Below are 23,162 nucleotides of genomic sequence, written 5' to 3' on the forward strand. Positions count from 1 at the left end.
GCACCGCTCTACAGAGATCCGTTAAAGCGTTTAACATAGAGAGCTCTTGCATCCACTTTGCAAGAGACTCTACGCATTATGTCTGTATCAGCCATGCTGTCACGCTTCTTAGCAGCCGTATCACCGGAAGAGTGTACCTTATGATGTTCGGCGTTTTCCTGCAATGATTGTGCAAGCTGTCGTTGTGTCTCTACAATGATGCCAAGAATATCGTTCAAAGCGACGGGGTGCGTTGCGTTGTCTCCATCGCCAACGTGAGCGGTATCTGGGTGTGAAACGGTGAACAGACGTAGCTCTGTGGGTCCTTGGTGTCCCCCTGCTGGCCTTTGATCTTTGTCGTGAGCGCTGCCGATGTTCAGGCCAGGCCATGAAGAAACGCCTGCAGCTTTTACTTGATGTCTCGAATTTCTCCTTCGCAGATCACTGTTCTTGATAGGTGCTCGATGTCGGCTGCACCAAGTTAGCAGTAAGGACGTAGCTTACTGGACGCTAATCTTGCGTTTTAAGGATTGTGCACACTTCAATAACAAAACATTATTTTGGTGTGTACGACAATTTGTTGTCGATCTTCTCATCTTGATCGTTTGGTGTGGCTGCCTTGCAACGTGCGAGGTCTATGGGAATGCTCACACAATACTTAGGGCGATTACGAAGCCAACCTTGATGAAACTATCGTCATAATAAAGTGCTACACCGGGGTCCTGATGGTGCGCTAATCACAAAGCACCTATGACCATCAGTGGAAGAACCCTAGTTTAAATAACTCCGGCGCATTTTCTATTGATGTAGTAGTATGGCTCATGCACCGTGCCTTTCATATTTGTGTGGTGAGGATGGGGTAGAAAATCTCTTTTTATCGAGCCCTACTCACAATCTGTGCTCTTTATTGTTTGAGAGACATATAACGTGTGACTAGGGCAGCAAGTGTAGCAAAAATTGATGTTTTCGCAATTTACCCATTTTGAGCGTATACTGCTTTGCAGGAACATCTTCAGAAAAATATGCTTGAAGGTCACTGCAGTGGGTAACCTTGATCTACTGCCCATTGAGATGCGATAGAAAATAGCACAGACTGAAATCGGCAGCGATGACGAAAGCCTGTAAGGAGGTTGCACCAATGTGTTCTTTCGAGAAGGCCACGTGGTTTGCAGTGTGGTGATTAAGGGCATGTGAAATTTCTCCAACTGTTATATACCACTCTCTGTCTTTCTAGAGCAGCAAAGCTTAGGCTCTGCGTAGCGTACAACACCAAGGTCGGATTGAAGAACATGGTGCTGGACTTAGTAAAAGCCGTTCAAGCGGGAGCCATTGAATCAGAGCAAGTACGCAAAATGTCTGGAAAGGGGTATTAATTTACCATTAGCATTGTTTCGCCACAAGGGTGAAGGCATGCATGTTACAGCAACAAAGTAGAAAGTCACGCAAAGAGCAGCACGCTATTGGAAAGTTCCAGCTCGTACCTCAAGCAGAAAGCGCTTAGGAATTCATCATACATGAAACAAGCGCGGACTGACACTCTCAGAGCTCAACACTGTGACAGTTCTTTGAGCTTGTCCTGTGCATACTTGTGCGCTCTTATTGGTGCGCCTTTCCTTCTGTTAGAAGAGAGCACTTTGTGTGTTGAAAAATGAGTACTTCTTCATGTGCGAGCAGCGTGCTCCTTTCGTAAACGCAGCCGCGGCAGCACTGAAAGTGTCCTTGGTGCTCTCCTCAATCACGAGCCTGATAAGCGTGCGCGCAGGAGAGATCATGCCCCCCCCCCCCCCCGAAGGCCCTCGTTCATGGAAACGGGGAAGATTTCGACGTATAGAGGGCGCTCAATGCAAGTTCTGCGAGCCATGTCCCTACTGATGACAAAAACGCAATCAGGTTTCGTAGCTCTGAGGACCGCCAAACGGTATATGGTGTATATGAATAGCTTGCTGTTAGCTATCTTGGAGACGTACGCTTCGTGGTATAATGGCTAGCGCCGGTCGCTGCAGAGTGAGAGGTCACTGCTTCGACGCCTAAGGGCGGAACTTGTTTGGCTCGTTTTATTCTTTGAAGTCTGATATTATATATCTTGAAACGTCTTATTTTTAAGGGGAAATACATCAGCAGGTCCGTGGTGAACCGCGACATGAAAGACTTTAGTGTTAAAACAATAATCAACTCACGGTGACACACCATGACGTCATCATTACGGCACATATGGCAAAATCTTTGGGACGCCAACTTGATGTTCCTCAATGCGTTGCAAATGCTAAAATTTTGGTTGAACACAGATCTTTTGTGAAGCCACATGTGGGGCACAGTTTTTGAAGCTCCCGATCTGAAAGCTGTGCGCGTGCTGCTCAACACCCGGATTTTCTGATAACTATAAATTAGTATGCAACACTTGTGATTGAATGCTGATATATCTTTTTAAATCTTCATCTTGTCAATGCAAACGTGCCAGATAAGACCTTTTGCGCTATAAACTTTGTAGATGTTTCGCTCTAATACCTTCAAAGGGGTGAAGATTTATTCCTCAGCCTTGTACAAACAACACATCGTTTGGAAAGCAGACATGACTGTGAACTGCTCAGGCAAGTATTGCAGTCGTGCGCGCCGCGTAATGTCTAGAAGAGGAGCGCATAGTTCAGGTTCCTTTAGGCACCTTCTTACGAAAAGCAGGCTCTTGTTACTGGGCGCGCGCTTGTCTTCGTACGTCCCATTTCTGTTATCCGATGTCGCGGAAGGTCATTGGTGAACGGCCCCCATAAATCAAGAGCGGTGTTTGGTTAAGATGCGCCTGATCCAGCACACACTTCAAAAAATAGTTGTAATTAATTCAACAAGCTGAAATATGAAAAAGCCTTCGTGGCAAGTTTTGAAAAAAAATGACTGACTTCCGTCGTCGTCTCCTGAACTCATTGCATCCGCAAACACTTGAGCGCAACAATAAAGGACCCCACTTCCTTTTTCAGGATTGTTGACTCTTGTGCTCTTTCATTCGATTAGTCTTAATTGTCGAGTAGGCTGAAATATTGCAAAACTAGTGTTAGGCGTTGAGTTCTATTGCCACGGATATCGTAATGACTTTATGAGTGCGTGCATCGATCGAGTTGCAAGCAGGTTTTTAGTCAACGGGCCGGAGAGCGGCTCATTGTGAATCATGAGGATTGAAATTAAGCTGAAGGTTTTACAACTACAATTGTTTTGACACAGATTGCACATTGTTTCTTAAGTTTTGCATAACACACTTTTGTCCAAAGATTGAAAAATATACCAACGTTGCTCTTATAAATTGCGGATTCACCGACAAAGTAGAAATATTAAAACCGTAATTCCTCGGTCATTTCGGAGTACTTCGTAAAATTCTAGATTCATTTTCTCACAGCTATAGGAAAACTAACAACAAGATTACTGGAAATATGCTTCAGAAGAGTTCGGCACTATCACAGGACTACATTTAGTAATACCAATATTACGCATGGTATTATCACAGGACTACAAGTAACAATATTTATATTTTGCATAACTAGTACACTTATTTGCAATACTTTCTCACTATTGAAATTCGGCCTTGTGAGTAGTTATTGATGACTCTCGCCACAAATATTTCTACGCCAGCCAGTGCCATCTGCAAGCTAAAGTTATTCCTCTTCAATTATTTACGTTATAGCTCAAGGCAAAGTACCACATTAGAAATTGTGGTTGGCACTACGGCTGCAAAGTCAATTTGAAATTATGCAAGCACAGGCTTGAAACAAAAAGAAGCACTCCTCTAAACAGTGTCTGAATTCTCGTCACATTATATTATAAAATTGGTATACCTTGAGGTTTAATGAACATTGACCACGCCCATATAGGGGTTGAAAAAAACAACAAACAAAAAATTACAGCATATCCACCGAGTGAATGATCAGGAGTGGGTCGAAGGTCTGTCTGTCTGTCTGTCTGTCTGCCTGCCTGTCTGTCTGTCTGTCTGTCTGTCTGTCTGTCTGTCTGTCTGTCTGTCTGTCTGTCTGTCTGTCTGTCTGTCTGTCTGTTCATTTATCCGCACCAGCTGAGGGAGTCATAGAACTAGACGTTCACGTAGCAAGAGAGACAAGCATGTACAGAGCCAGAGCTTAATTAGCTTCGCCCCTAAATCAAACGTTACAGAACGACGCGCTAAGAGCAACTGAAGTTTAAGTCAGCTTTGGCTTATTTAGCAATGTGGTCAACGTATTTCACTAGTTGCGCACCATCCTGTGGCTTTATTTCTTATTTTTTGGTGTTGAAAATATTCTTCCGCAGTCTTGAGTAATAATACACATCAACTCGCGCAGCTGTCCATTTTTGCATGCAGTTTGGTGAATAAACCTGGTTACACTTATTTTGTTTTAAACAATGCTAAATTTTTTATTAACCATTCAACTTGAAAGTCGAATACACTATAATGCACAACATTCTGTGGCAATCCTAGTATTTGCGCAAGTGCCGTAAGATGAGCGAAATGTTCTAGATGGTGTACAGGGAGGAGCATCCGAGTGTTCTCGAAATGCACTGTCTCGTACACAAGCAGGAAGTGAGCAGTTGTTGTGGCTTTGCGAAAAATCACTTCCAGAAAATGACACAAAAAATAGATCCATTGAGTTTTTCGTATTCACAAAAATGAATTTCTTGCCAGGGTTCCCTGCTTGACTCTTCTTATTGCCGACGTTATAATAATACATTAAACAATTGTGAAGTTGAAAACCTACTAAGTTTTTCTTGTGAATTTTCCACTTCATATACACAGGGCAGTGAACCCAAATTAAAAAAGTATGCCAAATACTAGAATAGTTATTCTTGTACAGCGTACAACCATTTTGGCGGTTTAAAAGTGGGTGAATCTATAAATAGTGCAGAAAATGTCAATGATATAAAGCTTCTACTTACAATTACCCAATTCAGACGCTAGCCTGCTGGTCAACAACAGCTGTTCTATTCAAGGCTGGAGTTTGAACGACCTAGTATTGATTCAAGGCGATAAAGTTAGCATGTTTGCGTGGAGGACCAAGGGATACTTAAATAAAATACCAGCACTTTTACCTCGTCAGAAACTGTGTTGACAGCGACAATACTGTGCACAGGTAAGCACTATGATAACATGTGCAAAACAAAATAGCAAGAGGGAAGATGAAAGGTCATTCAAACGCATCGTTCAACAGGATGAAATGACTCATATGAATGACAATGAAAGAACCTTGCACAACTAACGCATTTTTTAGCTTTCTTTTTTTTACTTTGCGCGCACAGGTGTCGACATGACGTGGCTTATTACCTCGCTCTTGCTGACAAGCAGGCATGGCAGCAGCAGCCCGAAGGTCAAAGGCCATTTTTCTTCCCTTCCTCTTGTTCAGAGTGACCATTTCTTAACAATCAAGCATTGTTTTTAACATGAAAGATTTTCATGCTGGCGTCCAGCACTGCTCTGCTGTCGTATTTCTGGCACGGATATGCCATCGTAAATTCTATACGAACAAATCATAAAGGATGAAAAAATGGCAGCATATCCACGGAGAGAATGTTGGAGAGTGGAGCGAAGCATCCGTCCGTCCATTCGTTCTTGCTTCCGTCCGTCCATGCGTGCGTCTGTGTGGCCGCCCCTGCGTCCATTCGCCCGTCCGTGCGTGCGTCTGTTCGTGCGTCCACACGTCCATCTGTGCGTCCCTCCCTGCTTTCGTCCATGCATCCGCGCCTGCGTCCATCCATGCGTCCATCCGTCGGTGCAGCCATCCGTGAGTCCTTTCATGCATCTGTCTGTGTGTCCATTCGTCCATGTATTCAATTCTCCAAGTACCACCATCTCGCATCTTTTCATCATATATTCCGTATATTCACCGCCATCCAGCGGACATTCCAAGGACTAAACGACAGGTGGCACGCGCGCACTTTCTCACGGCTTGCGCTTCGTGTCTACTTCTACATTTAACAACCTCGAGTTCATGGTATATACTAGTTCATTGTATTCATGGCACTATGGCTCAACGCTAGCTATTGTTTTTCTAAAATCAAGGAGGTTACGGCCTTCGAGTATAACGTAGCAACCCTTTCTTGTCAGATAGTGCTCGATGTGCACTCCAATGGCTGCTAAGTAAGAATGAGAGACAGGAGAATTTGGCTTTTAGTTGACGCGCACGCTGCGATTTTTTTTATTGTTCAACAACGCACAGAAGAAATCTTCTACCGGCACCATGTAGCAATACAAACAGTAAGACTGGTTACACACTACTACTATGACTACGAGGGATGAACGGGTGCCGCTATAATGAGCTTCGCCCCTAAAAACGCGACAAAAAAGTTGTTTAGCGTGGCGTCGAACCAGCGACTTCTCAGCACGCGGCGCAGGCTACTGGACCACAGCACGCACGTCGCTCGTCTTTTCAACAGAAAGTCGTTTATATACAGCAGGCACCGTTGGCTGTCCGGAGAGCTCTGAAATTTTAGCGGGTTTTTGTCATAAGTAGCGAGATGGAGCAATGGTTGCCGGTTAGGCACGCGCGTCCTCTAAAGGTAAAAGCCCCTACGCAATCCTACGCGTTGAGATGCGTGCATGCCGCGCCACGACGTGCTCAAAGCTTTTATTGGCACCGTGCAGTCTGGTTTTTCATTGTGACCACAGCGTCAGAACGCCGTGCCAAGCGGAGAAAGAAAAAAAATTGCCCGCAGCTTCCCTCGGGGGAACACTGAGGAGGATGCGGAGCATATAATTGGTTAACGGGGTGTTAAAGTGCGACTTACTTGGGTCGATGGCTAAATTGGTTATCGTGTTGAAATGGGGTGTTAAATTGCGACTTACTTGGGTCGATGGCTAAATTGGTTAACGTGGTTGTAGGAGGGGGTGTTAAATGAGTGAACACGTACACACGTATGCGAAAGGACGGCGCTGGTCGAAGGGACGTCGATCATTGTGTTTGTGGATTCGTTGGAATTCATTTCACCGCGACCTTGGACGTCGACGCGCCGTACAAACCAACCGACGAGCGGCAACTGAGCGAGCGAGCGCCGACCTTGAGTATATATACAGCGCGACGGCGCATGCACTGTCAGCTGTTGAGTGTTCTCGAAGGAGAAGCGCGCGCGCGGCACAGATGGCGACGGCGCGACGGCGCATGCGCTGTCAGCTGTCGAATGTTCTCGAAGGAGAAGCGCGCGCGGCACAGATGGTGGGCGACGGCGCGACGGCGCATGCGCGCGCGTCAGCTGTCGAATGTTCGAGAAGCGGTGCGGACGGCGCGGACGGCGCACTACAAGGCGCGAGTATAAGATGCTTCCGCATCTAAAACGCATTATTAGAATGGAGTCAGTCAAAATGGAACGTGATGCCTGCGTCTCCTTGCCCACGGGAGCGGGCGGACTAGTGCAGGGACACACGTGGACTGCGTGCCCCTAACGGCCAACGTCAGTTACCTTAGGATGGGCTAGTGCCAGCAACGCAGCTCCCTTTGGTCAGCTGACAGTTGCAAACGGTGGTCTCCCACTCACCCACGAGCTTACATCGGAATTCAAGAGCGTTGTACATCTTGCGCTTCCACCTCAAGCTTGCTTTCAAGCTAAAGGGAGCAAGAAGGTCCCTTCGCTCGCTTCTGCGGCCACTTTTAGGAAAAGAACGCTCTGCTCACGCACTAAAAAAGAAGTTTGGAAGTCCTTCTCAGTCCAGGTGTATACTTGTGTTCGTTTCGTGAAGTTTTTGTGTTTGAGCAGCATGCTTCAAGTGTCAGCTGTGACAGTTTGTGCGTGCTCGTCTTGTGTGTGTTCATTTCGTACGTGTTTTCTGAATGAGGCATGCGCTGCAAGTTTCAAGACGCTCGCGCAGTTCTTTGCGTGACTTTGCAATTTGTTGCTGTAGCATTCATTTTTCGCCCTTGTGACGAAAGAAGGCACCGTAAACGATCATCCACCTGCGTGTAGACACGTTTCACCTTTGCGTTATTAAGATTCCAGAAGAGATGAATCAGCCACACTTTTTTTTCTGTTTTATTCGTGGAACTTTGCTCGCACGTGATTTTATTCGGTTCCCTGAGGCACATCACGTGTGCCCTACTTATTATCAAAAATCGTATATCTAAAATTCGTACAAATCAGTCGTACCATAAACATGGAGGCGTTCTCTTTAAGTTATTTTTTTTGGATAGAAGTATGACATAAGCGAAGTCATTGTGTAGTTCAAAGGCTGCCTAAAACCAATCTCAACTCTCTAAAGGGCACCATCCGCAGCATTCCGTACGACGATGTATATATCTGGACTATGTTGAGAAATCCTTGATTAGAAGGCGTTGAGATATTTATTTAGGCTTTGTGAAAGAGTTGTGTTTGTTATGAGAACACACTTTTCTTCCACAGCTTCATGCATGCCCGCCAGTACTGAAGGAAATGCAGGAAGTTTTGGAAATAAATAAAGAATGAAAAGGAAACTTGAAAGAGGAGGTGAAACATGAGCGTTTGTTGGACTCGTTCGCACGAATGACAGCATATAGTGAATATACCTTCTCTCTCCCACCACTTGTCCACATAACTTCTGAAAGAAGTAAAAGTCGTGACGCAGAACCATACTACACCCACTACAGTAGATCCTAAAAGAGTATAGTCCTGACACAGGTAGAATTAACCAATATTAGCCCCTAGAGCACCAAACTAGGTTATTTTCGTATTGCGGGGCACCACGCAGATCTGTTTCCCATGGTCAGTGACAGCCACCCAATCCCAAGTTGCGGAACTCATGTGTCTATATAAGAATTTAAACCTTTTTGCCTTCATTTTGAGCCTGACTATGTCCACTACAGGACAAAGGCCTCTCCAATGTTCCACCAGTTACCCCGGTCCTGTGCTTGCTTCTGCAAATTTATACCCGCAAACTTCTTAATCTCATCGGCCCACCTAACCTTCTGTCTCCCCCTAACCCGCTTGCCTTCTCTGGGAATCCCGTGAGTTACCCCTAACGACCAGCGGTTATCCTGTCTACGTGCTACATGCCCGGCTCATGTCCATTTCTTCTTCTTGATTTCAGCTATGATATTCTTAACCCCCGTTTGTTCCCTAATCCACTCAGCTCTCTTCTTGTCTCTTAAGGTTACACCTACCATTTTTCTTTCCATTGCTCGCTGCGTCGTCCTCAATTTAAGCTGAACCCTCCTTTTAAATATCCAGGTTTCTGCTCCGTAGCTAAGTACCGGCAAGATACAGCTGTTATATACCTGTCTCTTGAGGGATAGTGGCAATCTACCTGTCATAACTTGAGAGTACTTGCCAAATTTGCTCCACCCCATTTTTATTCTTCTTGTTACTTCAATCTCGTGGTTCAGCTCCGCTGTTATTACCTGACCTAAGTAGACACAGACGTTTACAACTTGAAGTGCACTATTACCTATCTCGAAGCGCTGCTCTTTTCCGACGTTGTTGTACATTACTTTCGTTTTCTGCAGATTCATTTTAAGGCCCACCTTTCTGCTCTCCTTGTCTAACTCCGCAATCATGAGTTGCAATTCGTCCCCTGAGTTACTCAGCAATGCAATGTCATCGGCGAAGCAGAGGTTACTAAGGTACTCTCCATTAACTCTTATCCCTAACTGTTTCTATTCTAGGCTTCTGAAAACCTCCTGTAAGCACGCAGTAAATAGCATTGGGGAGATTGTGTCCCCCTGTCTTACACCCTTCTTGATTGGTATTCTGTTGCTTTCTTTATGAAGCACTATGGTAGCAGTTGATCCCCTGTAGATTTCTTGCAGGATGTTTATATATACTTCATCGACGCCCTAATTCTGCAGTGTATGCATGACGGCTGATATTTCTGCTGAATCAAACGCCTTCTCGTAATCTATGAAGGCTATGTATAGTGGTTGGTTATATTCTGGGCAATTCTCTATTACTTGATTGATAGTATGAATGTGGTCGATTGTTGAGTAGCCTGTTCGAAATCCTGCTTGTTTCTTTGGTTATTGAATTCTAATGTTTTCTTTACTCTGTTAACAATTACCTTTGTAAATAGCTTGTATACTACAGAGAGCAAGCTAATCGGCCTGTAATTCTTCGTGTCCTTGTCATCTCCTTTTTTATGTATTAAGATGACGTTCGTGTTCTTCCAAGACTCTGGTACTCTTCCCGTCAGGAAACACCTCGTAAACAGGGTGGTTAGTTTTTCTAACACAATTTGTCCTCAATCTTTCAACAGATCTGATGTTACCTGATCCTCACCAGCAGCTTTGCCTCTTTGCGTGCTCTCTAAAGCTTTTCTGACTTCTTCTATCAATACTGGTGGGGTGTCATCTGGGTTACTGCTAGTTCTTATAGTATTAAAGTCGTGGTTGTCCCGGCTACTGTACAGATCTCTGTAAAACTCCTCCGCTATTTTAACTATCCTATCCATATTGGTAGTTGTTTTGCCTTCTTTGTCCCTTAGTGCATACATCCGATTTTTGCCTATCCCAAGTTTCGTCTTCACTGCTTTGACGCTTCCTCCGTTTTTCAGAGCATGTTCAATTCTCTCCATGTTATAACTTCTTACGTCGGATACCTTACGCCTATTAATCAACTTCGAAAGCTCTGCCAGTTCTATTTTGTCTGTTGTACTTGAGACTTTCATTATTTGACGCTTCCTAATAGATTCTTCGTTTCCTGGGTAAGCTTGCCAGTGTCCTATCTAACTACCCTGCCTCCAACTTCCACTGCATACTCCATAATGATACTCGTCAGATTATCATTCATTGTATCTATGCTAAGGTTGGTGTCCTCACTAAGAGCCGAGTACCGGTTCTGAAGCGAGACTCTATATTCCTGTACTTTCTCTCTCAGTGCTAGCTCATTGATTGGCTTCTTGCGTATCATTTTTGTCGTTCCTTTCTCAAGTCTAGGCGAATTCGAGAGCGTACCATTCCATGGTCACTGCATCGTACCTTGCCAACCACTTCCACATCCTGCACGATGCCTGGGTGTGCACTCAATATAAAGTCTATTTCGTTCTTTTTGTCTTATAGTACGTTAAATCTATGCTCAGGGTGCTCACTCCTAAGGCATGCTGTCACGCGCGCTGCTGATGAACGCGCGCAATCGAGAACAAGCTGCGCTTTGAGGGCGTTTGCATGCACACTTCCGAGCCAGTAGGCATGCGACTAAGGATATGTAGTGAAGAAGACGACAGTACTAATCAAAAGATGTTGTGTGAGTACATAGACCAGGGACGCAAAACACGCCCTGTGCGTCTTCATGCCCTGTGCGTCAGGGCATGAAGCAAAATACAAAACATTTATATACACAGCCAAAAGCAAAATACACATCATTGAAGCGAGCTGACGCAATGTACTGGGTGGGGCGCTACGAATGCCACTGGTGCCTTCATCTGAATGAAAAGAGCAGATGGGGCATGCGTCAGATAAATCGATATCTGTATCTCCAGCATTAGTTTACCTTTTCCAAAAGTTATTACGGCTACAATTTCCTGGCAGACATCAGATTTATTTCAAGGTGTTTAAAACTAATGCGTACACGCAATATTTTACAGGGGCCACAAAATATTGCTTTGCTTCGATCAGGCTTTCTCAGTGCTGCATGCAGTATACAGCTGGCCCCAACAGTCACACATAGTGGTCTGTCACGTTTACAATGCGGTGATCAAATGTGGAGAGACCACTGAGATATGGCGATACATTGGTTGGCCATGCATGGGCTTCTAAGGTTTCACATCACGGTTTTAAAAGTCATCTAGCGACTTCGGCATTTAAATCTTAGTTGTGGCTTAAAGAAGGTCATCAAAAATAACTCGAGATGTCCTTCTTACGGTCGTACCCATTAAAATGACAAGAATAGTTATTTTTTGTGGGACAAATGGATATGAATGGCAATACTGTGGTAAGTTTACTAACAAAAGCTGTTTGGGGTGGCCAAAAGTATTAAATCTGTCTGAAGTGGGAATGGTTTTAAATATTTAGGACAGTCGTTAACGACGTGTTCCTTGTATTGGCTAGATACTAAACGTAAGAAACTGCAGTATTCAACTCAACATAACTAAAGGGAGACTGACCAAACTGCAACGACTTGCAGCCGAACTTTGAAGTTAGTAGCATAAAGAATGCAACTTAGTGTACCCGTGAATGGCGCATTGTTGCGGTGACCAAATTTGATTATCTCTATTCTCAACCACGGCGTTCTTTTTTTTCATCAATCAAGGGAACTTTCTTCTTTAGGAAAATAATAATAATACAAAGAATATTTGGACCGACAGCCTTACGGGCTCGTGGCTGTTTCATTAGAATGCTCACAAAGATTGTGCAGGTCAGCTTTGAAGGGAGACACAGAAACGGTCATATAAATACAGGTATTACACGTATATATATATTTTTTGCTAGGATACATACTTGGTAGGTTCCGACTAGCTTGTTTAACGTGGCACTCATTACAAAAAAACACATGAAAATAAAACGAAACAGACATACACACAGGCTTACATATCAAACCTGTGTGTACAGAATAATATCTTGTGTGGCGAAAAAAAAACGACTTGCATGCTAGGCCTTTAAAATCTTTCTGAATTTTGCTTGTACATGGAGTAGAATTCAAGTAAGTCCCGGTGACACTTCATGTTAACCTCTGGCTTTGAGCTTCTGTCTACGAAACCACTTCTGTATTTCGTTATACTGGACCTTTATATCACTTCCTCTTTCTTATTCCAGCCAAGATGCGAGTTAGGCAGGACTCTTAAGATGACTATGGCTGCTCATGGTTTCAGGCATTGCGAAAAATGTCACATAGTGTTCTTCAATTAAGTTTCGTAGGGTAATGCGAAACCACTTCTGTATTTTGTTATACTGGACCTCTATATCACTTCCTCTTTCTTATTCCGGCCAAGATGCGAGTAAGGCAGGACTCTTAAGATGACTATGGCTGTTCATGGTTTCAGGCATTGCTAAAAATGTCACATAGTGTTCTTCAAACAATTTTCGTAGGGTAATACAACTCGTGGAGCTGGTCTCAGTGTTATATGACAGCAAGAAATGTGAAAGGTCTATAATGTGTGTATTGTATAAAGATGCGTTTGATTTGTTTCAACGTATGCCACATTGTCTGAGCTCTACGTTCAGGTTTTTATGTTTCACATGAATGAATAAGTGTTGATATTTTGTGTAACTTTCAAGGAGATCACTTTTGCAGCGACATCACTGCAGGTTTCTTGGCGGATTGGCTCGCTGTCAGTGAGGCTCCTGAAACTGAGCTGTGGTTTCGCAGCAGCGGCGAAATGCGTTTCAGTGAATTCTTGGTGCTGCAGAGCGGCTACTCGTATATTCACATCGACCCACAGTTGTGGCCCGCCATCACATCCTGGAACTGGATTTGGGCAGTTCTGCAATTTCAACTTAAATGGCCATACATCAAGGTTAGTGGATATTTTAAGCAGCGTCTCGTAGTTTTATTATCAAAACATTTCAAGCGTGGCATACGAGGGACTGCGCATAAATGCGTCAAATTTGTTGAGGAGTTTCGGAAGGCCCTTAATTGCGTAGATTAACAAAATTATTTCTAATGCCTCTATTTGCGTTTGTCTTAGTGAAGAACTTTATTTGTGTGTAAATCTATCACTAAATATTCTCAGTGCATTTATCTTTGACTTGAAAAACCAGGTCACTTCTTTTATGGTTCTATTTCTGTTGAGCGAAAAAAAATTGTAATTCACCAGTGACTTGGGGAAAGAGGAGCGTTGGACAACTCTTCAAGTATTATGGAGCTTTTATCATAAGCAAGTTATCATAAGCAACAGTACACAGTGCAATGATTCAAGTGCAGATACAATTTCACGCAGATAACTTTTTATTTAACGATGAAGTACGTGCTTTTAATTAGACATGGCTCGACTCGAATAGAAAATGATGTTCTGCAATTTTATGTTCTCAAATGTTCGTATGAGGTCACATAAAAGCAGACTACAAACTGCTACTGCCAAACTCAATCATTGAAGTAAACACTGTCTTAAAGCCACTCTTTTTCTGTCATTTTACAAGTAATGAATGCGAAGCGAGAGATAACTCTGACAAAGACTTTTGTTTTCATTATTTCTGATGCAGGCCCTTAAGGACAGTCATGGCAACTTGTGGGCATCTCCCCAAGACAGGAATGGCTGCGCGAGTATTATTCGTCAGAAGTCTTTCTTGAGGCGCATCAAATGTGCAAAGATGGCGTATCTAAGCAACCAGTGCTTCAGCGAAATTAATCAACCGACGAACGCATCCTTGCTATTCTCCGGGAACCATCTTACTGAATGAGGCAGTAAACATTCTTTTACTACTTCTTCTTTGGCATGAACACATCTTCTCTGAAAAGCTCAGTGTTGTAAGGATAGTGTGAAGAATAAATTAACCATTTTCGGTGTACCTCCCATACGAATGACTCGCAATAAAAATAAAACTGACACACGTGTCTATAGAAGTAGTTCCAATCTCATGCCTTATATGAAGCTTTCACAGAGCTCATGGTAGTGGGGTTGGCAAGACAGCCTTGCAAATTGATGCATCGAAATTGAGGGTCATGGCTGAGAATTCTGATTAGGCTCTAGAGGGTTGCCGGAAGGCCTGCAAGCCTCAACGGGAGGTGCCTATATGAGTTAGTGCAAAGGTACATTTTATGATCACAGCAGCGAGAGCCAAATATAGGAATGGCAATTGCAGACACTGACATAGGGTCATGCAGCTGATTGTTTATCTTCTTGACCCTATTATGCGGAACAGCCCATCAAATGTATGCGTAAAGATGCAAGAAGGTTTCAGTTCCCGGTTCATGCCCTTGCAGTTCCAATTCTAAATGTGGAACGCTGGGCTTTCATTCTTCGTTTTTGGAACAGTTCATTACTTTTTGTATGCTTACGGATAGTTTTTCATTATCTAAGAATTTTAACAGCGGAGCTGCTTAGGTTCACCGTAATTTCGCAATTCGAGCACCACAAGATGAGTGTGTCCTGACTTTTGGTTTCGTTGGCGTGACATCACTGAAGTGGTTAAGGACATACCTTTTTTCAAATGGAGCAGAACGAAGATAGAAAAAACGAAACAGTGCAAAAAATGAGACACTAGTCGAAGGAGCACACATACAGAGCGCTGACTTACACATACAGAGCTGCTCATGCTTTGATAACAGAGCGGCAGAAATACAGCCTAATAATCACAAGGTACCGCTTGGATGATAAATTTATGCAGTAGAAGGCTTACCTAATTCTGAGTTTATGGCACTAACAATGGCAGGGTTAGAGACGGGGCACGAGTGGATGTAGATGAACTCCTTATTGATAAAAAGAGTACGGACAGGAGTGTCATTTTATAGTGCTACAGAAGTCACGCGAAATGTAGCGCTGACTTTCTTTATTCCATTAATACCAGCACACCAAAAAGGTGTTCATACCACATTTTAGTTTATGTTAACCAATGGTACATCACGAAGTATTGAATTTTATTTCTGGTGTTTTATCTGAAGTGATAACTAGACCAAGTTATAGAGAATTCCTGTCGATTGAAGTTAGCTCGTCGACGCACAATGCATGCATGCGAGCCATCCTGGTGGAATTCACTTGCTTCAAGAAAGAACGTTCACGAATGACTTTTTCCAGAACTTTGTGGTCGCACGCTGAAGTACGCTGCGTGCGATGGTTCTCCTTCACTGCCTGCACATACGACACACATAACGAAGAACATGCATTCATGATTACTCGTTGCCCGTGCTTTCTGCATTAATACCACCGTTTTCGTTTCGGCCATAGTTGTTACATTGTGCAATAAGTAAATATAACCCACTGAAAAGTACCTCAACAGCCTTCCTGTAGGCTGAGGTACTGTGTGCAATCTGCCACCAAATCCTCCATTAAGTTTCGCAGTTTTTTTCGAGAGCAGCATACTGAACAGAATTTGCTGCGGAGACTGCTCGCCTTTATAGAAACACCAGGTTCTGCAAGTGCATACATTATACTTGCGGAGCAAGAACACGACGTGGTGTGTCGTCCTTCCGTCATCTCAAGTGGTGGGACTGTAAGACGCTCAACATATGCGACAACAAGACTAGCAGTGCTCAAACCCCGCGCTAAACATTACAAACAAGGTCTAAAACATTATGGTGGGCCTCTTGTGCCTAAGGCTTCATGTTACACAAGGTAGGTGGATCCAATTCAATATTGAAGCGATGTATTAATGAAGTCATCACATTAACCTAAAATCGCTGCAACGATCCGCCAACATGATGATCACTTTCTAGTGCACATGTGATGAGAGAGGAGCTACCACCACATCACCTAGCAAGCGAATGCACTTCCCTTTGCGAAGCTCGTGCTTGAACGCTGCGTGGCTACATCACTAGATGTGATGGCGGAAACAACCAGAAGAAATTCGCAGCAGACAAAGTGCATCGCAACTGCCCTAACAAGAAGAAAAGCAATATATCAAACCAAAAGTTGAGTACATCTCGCACACCAATTATGCGAGTCTACTCGCAAGATTTCACTTGCTAGGCCGATTACAGGCTAGGACTCTTAAAGAAAGAAAGAATGCGAAATCAAGATTGAGAAAAAGGCCCAGCTGTGTGGATGTGTCGTGGTCTACAGAATAGCACTCTCGTGTGGTAGAGTATGTGTCAGACATCCGACATGCTTCGTTAACAATAGGCTGAAGAAGCGCAACGCTTTTTTGAAGAACGTGGCCAATTCTAATCTAACTGTGCACTCTAAATCATGTACATACAGTCATGTTTTCACAAACACCAGATAATATGCCGGTGAGGTCATGAAGGATGTACATAGAAGTGGTAAAAGCCACTCAAATTGTTTAAAAAAGAAAACTGTGTAAGCCGAGATTTAGTAAATTTGTATGATAAAGTGTTTGATTTTCAGGGGCAGACGTTTTCAATTATTCTTATCCTTACAACTTAGACAAGATGCTGAGGCAGTCCTTGGCACGTTTACTTGCAGGTTGCTTATATGAATGTTTACGTTAAATAAATCGTTCATTTGCGAGTCAGCACTTCTTTTAGCGTCGTTTCTTCACCTATATCTCAGCTCAATTGTTTGCGCTGCTAAATTGGGATAGAAAGTTCATTCTTTTGGTTAAACTTTTCATTTGGACAGAAAAAAACACCGAATCTACTGCTACACTTCCAGGCAGTTCAATGCTTCTCGTAAAATAATAGGTCCCAAAACAAGGGACTTGTAAAATACTCTTAGCTCTCTTGACCAATAAAAAAAAGCGATTGCTGCGTCGAGATGATTCAGCGTAATGCGACGAAGTATGTCCTCCTTCATAAGAGCGGTACCGCTGCCACGCTATCTGTGACTGTACGACATGTCACTTGTAAGTCTGCTTTAGTTTTCATCACCTCGACGTTGCCTATTGTTTTGCCTATTGAAGGCTGAACAGAAAACTCCACTGTAACAGTAATAACTTTGCACCCACCTTGATATGTGGCCAGTTGAGTTGAAATTGCACGATCGCCCGGACCCAGTGCCAGATTGAGACTGCGGGCCAAAGTTCTGCTTCCCGGTGCATGTACGCGTACCCACTCTGGAGCACAAGAAATTCACTGAAGCGCCTTTCGCCACTGCTACGGAACCACAGCTCTGTTTCGGAAGCCTCATTGAGTGCCAGCCATTCAGTGACCAGACGTGGGCAGATGTCACTGCACATGTGTTGCAAATACATTTAGGTGCTTATAATCCGCATATGAACATCTTTATTCTAAAAACTATCTTCGATGAAATACCAGAGTTCTGTTATTGAGTCACGATCGAATACCTCAGTTGGGAAGCCAAATCATCGACTCAACTCGCCACATGGGTGGTTCACATAAATTAGCATGCCTATGTTAAGTATATAAACATATTATTTCATACACCGTTATTGACCGAATACCTCTGTTCAGAGGCCAAGCCCCGCGTGAAAAGTTACTTGACGTTAGTTCACTTATAACTTTATTTCATGTCTGCTTCGATGGTAAAGTGGTTGCAGTGCTCAGCTGCGGACGCGAAGATGGTGGTATCAGCCTCTGGCCACAGGGATCAGACTTTGGCGGACGTGTGGAAGTGAGCGCAGTTGTACTGTGCGATATCGGGGCACCTTGAAGAACACCGGATTGTCTATATCGCAGGAGTCTTCTTTTGTGGTGCTCTTTAAAATTATATTGTGCCTTTGGCAATAAAATTCCTGCTATTATCAATATTTTTACGATAAGAGTGCTATTACTATTGTTATTAGAGTTAAGGCTGGTATAAGATCACCACGTGGGCAGCGTACGGCGCCATAGTAGTCTGCCGCCGCCGGTGTCTGTAGTCCCTATTGAACGAAATAGGAAAAACAAACTTGGTAAGTAACAAAAAACACAAATGACGCAATGGCGTTCAAACCCTGGTCCCCGGCAAACGGGCCTATTGTTTTACCACTGAGGTATGCCAGTTTTTTTCTTGATTGCCTATGCACATGGAACAATGTAAAACAAACATACACCTCGTTGTAAGAATTAAGCTTTCCAACGTCTACATGCAAGCCACATTGGGGAGGTACGTAGCCTCGTAGGACTCGGACGAATCTTAATGTCTCACTGTTGGTGTGATGAAACTATATCGGTAAGGCTAAAAAGAGAAGCTAGAGCAGAAGTTGCAACACCAACATCTAGCTGTGCTGTATTAAAAATAGGAAGATTAGATTTCAAGGCAATTGCACTGAAATCAAAGGCCCATAAATTATATAGACAAATCAAGAAGCCACCACTTCATTGCTCATTGCTGCCAACGTGTCTTTTTTTTTCTTGGTATATTTAGTCCATTTATTCTAGTTTACATTAAGACATCAAGTTGCATTGTTTTGCTCTTTTTTACTCTTCAATAACTTTGTCTATTGAGTACTGTTGTGTACAAAGCTAGGTTTAATAAGTTTTAAGAATTACAAGCCATGTACGCGTATAAACTTTATTTTGTTTTACGTTGTCACAGTCCTGTCAGAAGGGCCTTCAGGCACTCTCAAGCTGTTTGCAGCAGCCTTTTGCTTAAAGCACCCTCTCCGAATGGTCATAAAATAATGGAACTAAAAATTTGAATTAATATTTGTACGCGAATCTAGGAAAGGAAGAATGCACGCTGAGAAATGGAAAATGTATTGTTCACTGACAAGAATTTAAAAGATGATATTTGCTTTCGTAAACTACAAACTATAGAGAAATTAAATTTAAAACATCACTGAAATCAAGCAAAGGCATTTTTTACCTGCCCCCACATTGTGAGTCGGAGAGAGAAATAAGTAGCCATCATTTTGACTGCCAATAGTTAACATACCATAACTTTATCTTCCTTAAAGACCCCCCAGGAGGTATTACATAAAGAATTGGTTAACATATAAAAACTTTTATTACCACAACTATTTATCTTAATTAGACACAAGCAAAACTAAACTCACTTCATTTCATTGACAAATAAGATCATCCGCCTTAACTTTACACTTACTATACGAAACACAACTATCGACAAAAGCGACCAAGTAAAATATTTAGGCGTTACTTTCTCATCGAATCTCAACTGGGAACCACATGTTTTAGCCATATGTCGTAAATCGGAGAAGAAGCTATTCTTCATGAGGAGGAAATCGCGCTCTGCACCATCACACCTTAACCGAATGCATACAAAGCACAAATTGTACCATGTTTAGTGTACGCCGATCTCATCTGAAGTCCACATCAAAAGCACCTCATTAATAAAATATAAAGAATACAAAAATCGGCATTCAGATTTGTATATTCAGACTTCTCGAGGCAATGCAGTTCTGCAGGCTTGCTCGCAAGGGCAAACTTAAAACCTCTTTTGCAACGCAGAATCATCTCGCGACTAAAATTTTTTTACCAATTATATCATGGTCTATTCCGCGTATCGTGATCCCGTTACCTGCTTGACCAGCCCCAACACTCATCGCGACTGAAACATTTCAAAACTATCCACCAACCTTTCAGTCGCGCTAACGCTCACAAAGATTGCCTTTTTCTGTCAGCTATACACCATTGGAATAGACTAAACAACAATATTGTATGCTGTAACACTATACAATCATTCATGAACTTAATATAGTGTGTCCATTTTGACTTATGAGCTGTTTGACATTATATCTTCTTTCTTGTTCTTCCGGTGTGTATTTTCTTCCTATGCTTTGTATGTATCTTCTTCTCTCCACTACTGCATTGGCCGTGAAAAGCCTGCAGTGTGTTCAAATTTAAAAAATAATAAATCTTCAAATATGGGCACATAATTGATCAAAAAACGATGTTGGGCATTCAGCGCTGACAAAATCACGAGGAATGTCATTCCAGTATTCTGCTGTTCGTACAAAGCAGGACATAGAAAATATGGTCGTCTTAATTCATGGCTGGGCAACTTGAAGTGAATGATAAGTGCGGTGAAATACGTGGGCCGGTGGAATGATGTACGGATGACAAAGCGTGCTGTGGAAAAACATATGAAAAAGGCTTGTGCGTACACTTACTCTGATTCAAGGACATCTGCTTTGACGGCATTGGCGAAATCGCTCACCATATTCTTCAGGTCGAACTTACTGCTGTAAGCTATGCATAATCTCAGCTTCTTTGTTCTGCAAGGTATAAAAAAATGTGTTCAGAATTTACGTCATTCAAGATTGAAGTCGAATACCAGATATTTTTTATTACACAAGTTGTTCGGTCTTTGCCTCATCATAATTTCATTCAGTTGCCTTATCAATCTGAAGAATAGTCTTGGCAGAACCTACGGTGAAATCTTTCTGTAACCCTCATTCACGCTTAACAAAGACCATCTCAAAACTGCGCCCGAGGAATCGTCTTTAAAATGCTTAATGTTTTGTTTGTTTGTTTGTTTGTTTGTTTGTAGCCTAAAATCCCTGGCTCATACCCACTCGGGGGGATTGGCCAAGAGAACATATAGTCTCATATGGACGATAACTGCACTATTGTTTACAACAAAAAAATAGGGGGTAGTTGTAGGGTGAAGACAGTATATTTAAAAAAGCCAAAGATTAAGATAGTGAGAAAAAATCAACAAGAAAGTAGACACTAATAGCTATACCTTCATTTTGGGAGTCGACCAGACAATTGGTTTTGCCAAACTAGATTAATTTGGTGTGTCACGGATTTATCTAGATTTGAAAATTACTTTCCGACCCGTTTTTTCTGAGTACATATTAACGTGGGCTTTATGTTGAAAAACGTTTATAGTCTTGAATAAAATTACACACCGCATCGAATGCATCTTTGTGGCGATTTTCCAAAACAGAGGCATCAAAATTTAGAACATTTTCTGTGGTTAAATATAAACCAAGCTTCGCAAATGAAATATCTAGAAGTCGTTTCGTAATTAATGCATAGTTCCGACATGAGCCAAAATAATGTTCAATAGTTTCTGATTCTTTGCAGAACGGACAAAAGGGGGAAAGTGTCAGACCAGCTCTGTGTAAATAAAAACTTAATGGGGGAATGCGGCACCGGCATCTGGAGATTATATTTTCAAGTTTTTTTTGACGGACTCTGTTGGGTTTTCCATGGAAATTTTAGGTACTGATAACCTGTCCATTGTGCGATCTTTTCTAAACTATCTGTAAAAATAGCAAATTTCCTATATCTCACCCCTGATAAGTATTCTAACTCGGGAAGTACTGAAAAACTGCTCGATCAAGTGCTGCTCATGCCAAAGCATCTGCCAATTAATTTATTTCTAATCCGCAGTGACCTGGGACCCACACTAGTTTGAGGAGTTTTAAATGCGGCGGTGCTAATGTGTGGAACGCTGCAAGGGCACGAGATTGTTCGGAGGTTGTCAGAGCTGCACACACCGAAAGTGAGTCTGTTAGGATGATTGCACTGGTCTCGGTCATAGGAATTTTTCGAAGAGCTAAAATATTATCTACTAGCTCGGCTTCAAATATAGGAGTGAAATCTGGAAGCCTTACTGAAAACGACCAGCCGAGGAAATCAGACGCAATTCCTACGTCTGCAATTTCATTGTTGACAGAAGCATGTGTAGCTATTACATTTTTTGTTTCTGCGTGTACGACGTAATCTTTTACTGTAGTGGTCAAAAATCAGAGAGATTGCAACTTGGCTTGTGGGGGGAAGATTTCATCGTACTCTATTCTAATGTTGAGGGTTGAGGAATTAGTTTCAATTACTGTGCTAATGTGTACATTTATGCAATCCAATTTCTTTTTAACAAAAATCACCTGAGGAGTATGAAATTGAGGCCAATGTGCAACAAAGAAAGAGTCAGGATCGCCGATAAATTCGTACTCTGATCTTCGCGCCGGTAAACTGTAGAACTTTAGGAAGGTTTGAACCGTTATAATGCGGAATCGACAGAGGAGTGTTGGCAATCGCCATTCTTGGTAAATACATTATTTGCCACGAACCTGGGAAGCCCCACGCATATTCGCAGGGCTTCTCGCTTTAACATTACTAGTAGTTTAACTTTATAACCAGCGGCCTCCCAGAATAATGCACACCGAAATTCCAATATTGGTCGCACATACATTTTATATATCATTAACAAAGTGCGTCTGCGCAGCCCGTATTTTCTGTTGCTTAACCTGCGTAATAAACCTAACGCCTGCGTTATGCCTTTGCTGTAATATACTTTATGTGTGGGCTACAATTTAGCTTTTCATTATAAATCATTTCTAAGTACTTGACTGAATGTACTCATGAAATGGGTTTATGTTCACTGACAATGAAATTGATTGCAACCCAATTTCTAGAGTAATAATATATCTGCACTTTTTGATGTGGTGAGTAAATGCCGCTTACTGCAGCGAAGAACGTGATATCATCTGCATAAATGTAGACACTGACATCCTGAACAATTGGAATAGAGCTCATCAGTATATTGAACAATGCTGGAGATAGGACGGACCCTTGGAGAACACCACGTTTCTGTTTGAGTTTATTCGAACAGCCTTCCTTCATGCAGTACAATTCCCTTGATTTTAAGAATTCTGCTATCCTCTCAGTAATATAATTAGGAAACTTTAGGCTCTGCAAGGTGTTCAGTAGAATAGAGTGCTCGACACTGTCCTACGCTTTAGCTATGTCGAGAGTTACTAATGCGGCGTACTGTTTCTTTTTACGAGCAAGCTGTAATCGACTCTCTAAATCTGCATGGGCGCACCGAATTGAGCCTTCACTGCAAAAACCAATTT

The 23,162-nt window shown here is 42.6% G+C and overlaps 2 protein-coding genes across 2 annotated transcripts in view; one reads left to right on the forward strand and one right to left on the reverse strand.

The window, feature by feature from the left end:
• Nucleotides 1-14,383, forward strand: part of LOC142769247 (dehydrodolichyl diphosphate synthase complex subunit DHDDS-like) — a 31,416-nt gene extending 17,033 nt beyond the window's left edge. The window contains exons 4-5 of the mRNA XM_075872331.1: nucleotides 13,132-13,354; nucleotides 14,040-14,383. Of these exons, the coding sequence (XP_075728446.1) occupies nucleotides 13,132-13,354; nucleotides 14,040-14,237 (421 nt within the window). The 3' untranslated portion in view covers nucleotides 14,238-14,383. The remainder of the gene's footprint in view (nucleotides 1-13,131; nucleotides 13,355-14,039) is intronic.
• Nucleotides 14,384-15,400: 1,017 nt separating this feature from the next.
• LOC119163902 (dehydrodolichyl diphosphate synthase complex subunit DHDDS) overlaps nucleotides 15,401-23,162 on the reverse strand; it is a 67,874-nt gene continuing 60,112 nt past the window's right edge. Inside the window, exons 5-7 of the mRNA XM_075870682.1 lie at nucleotides 20,466-20,570; nucleotides 17,396-17,622; nucleotides 15,401-15,621 (exon numbers count right to left, since the gene is read on the reverse strand). Coding sequence (XP_075726797.1) covers nucleotides 15,455-15,621; nucleotides 17,396-17,622; nucleotides 20,466-20,570 — 499 coding nt within the window. The 3' untranslated portion in view covers nucleotides 15,401-15,454. The remainder of the gene's footprint in view (nucleotides 15,622-17,395; nucleotides 17,623-20,465; nucleotides 20,571-23,162) is intronic.

Source organism: Rhipicephalus microplus, chromosome 8, assembly GCF_043290135.1.
Source record: "Rhipicephalus microplus isolate Deutch F79 chromosome 8, USDA_Rmic, whole genome shotgun sequence".
In the NCBI taxonomy this organism is placed as follows: domain Eukaryota; kingdom Metazoa; phylum Arthropoda; class Arachnida; order Ixodida; family Ixodidae; genus Rhipicephalus; species Rhipicephalus microplus.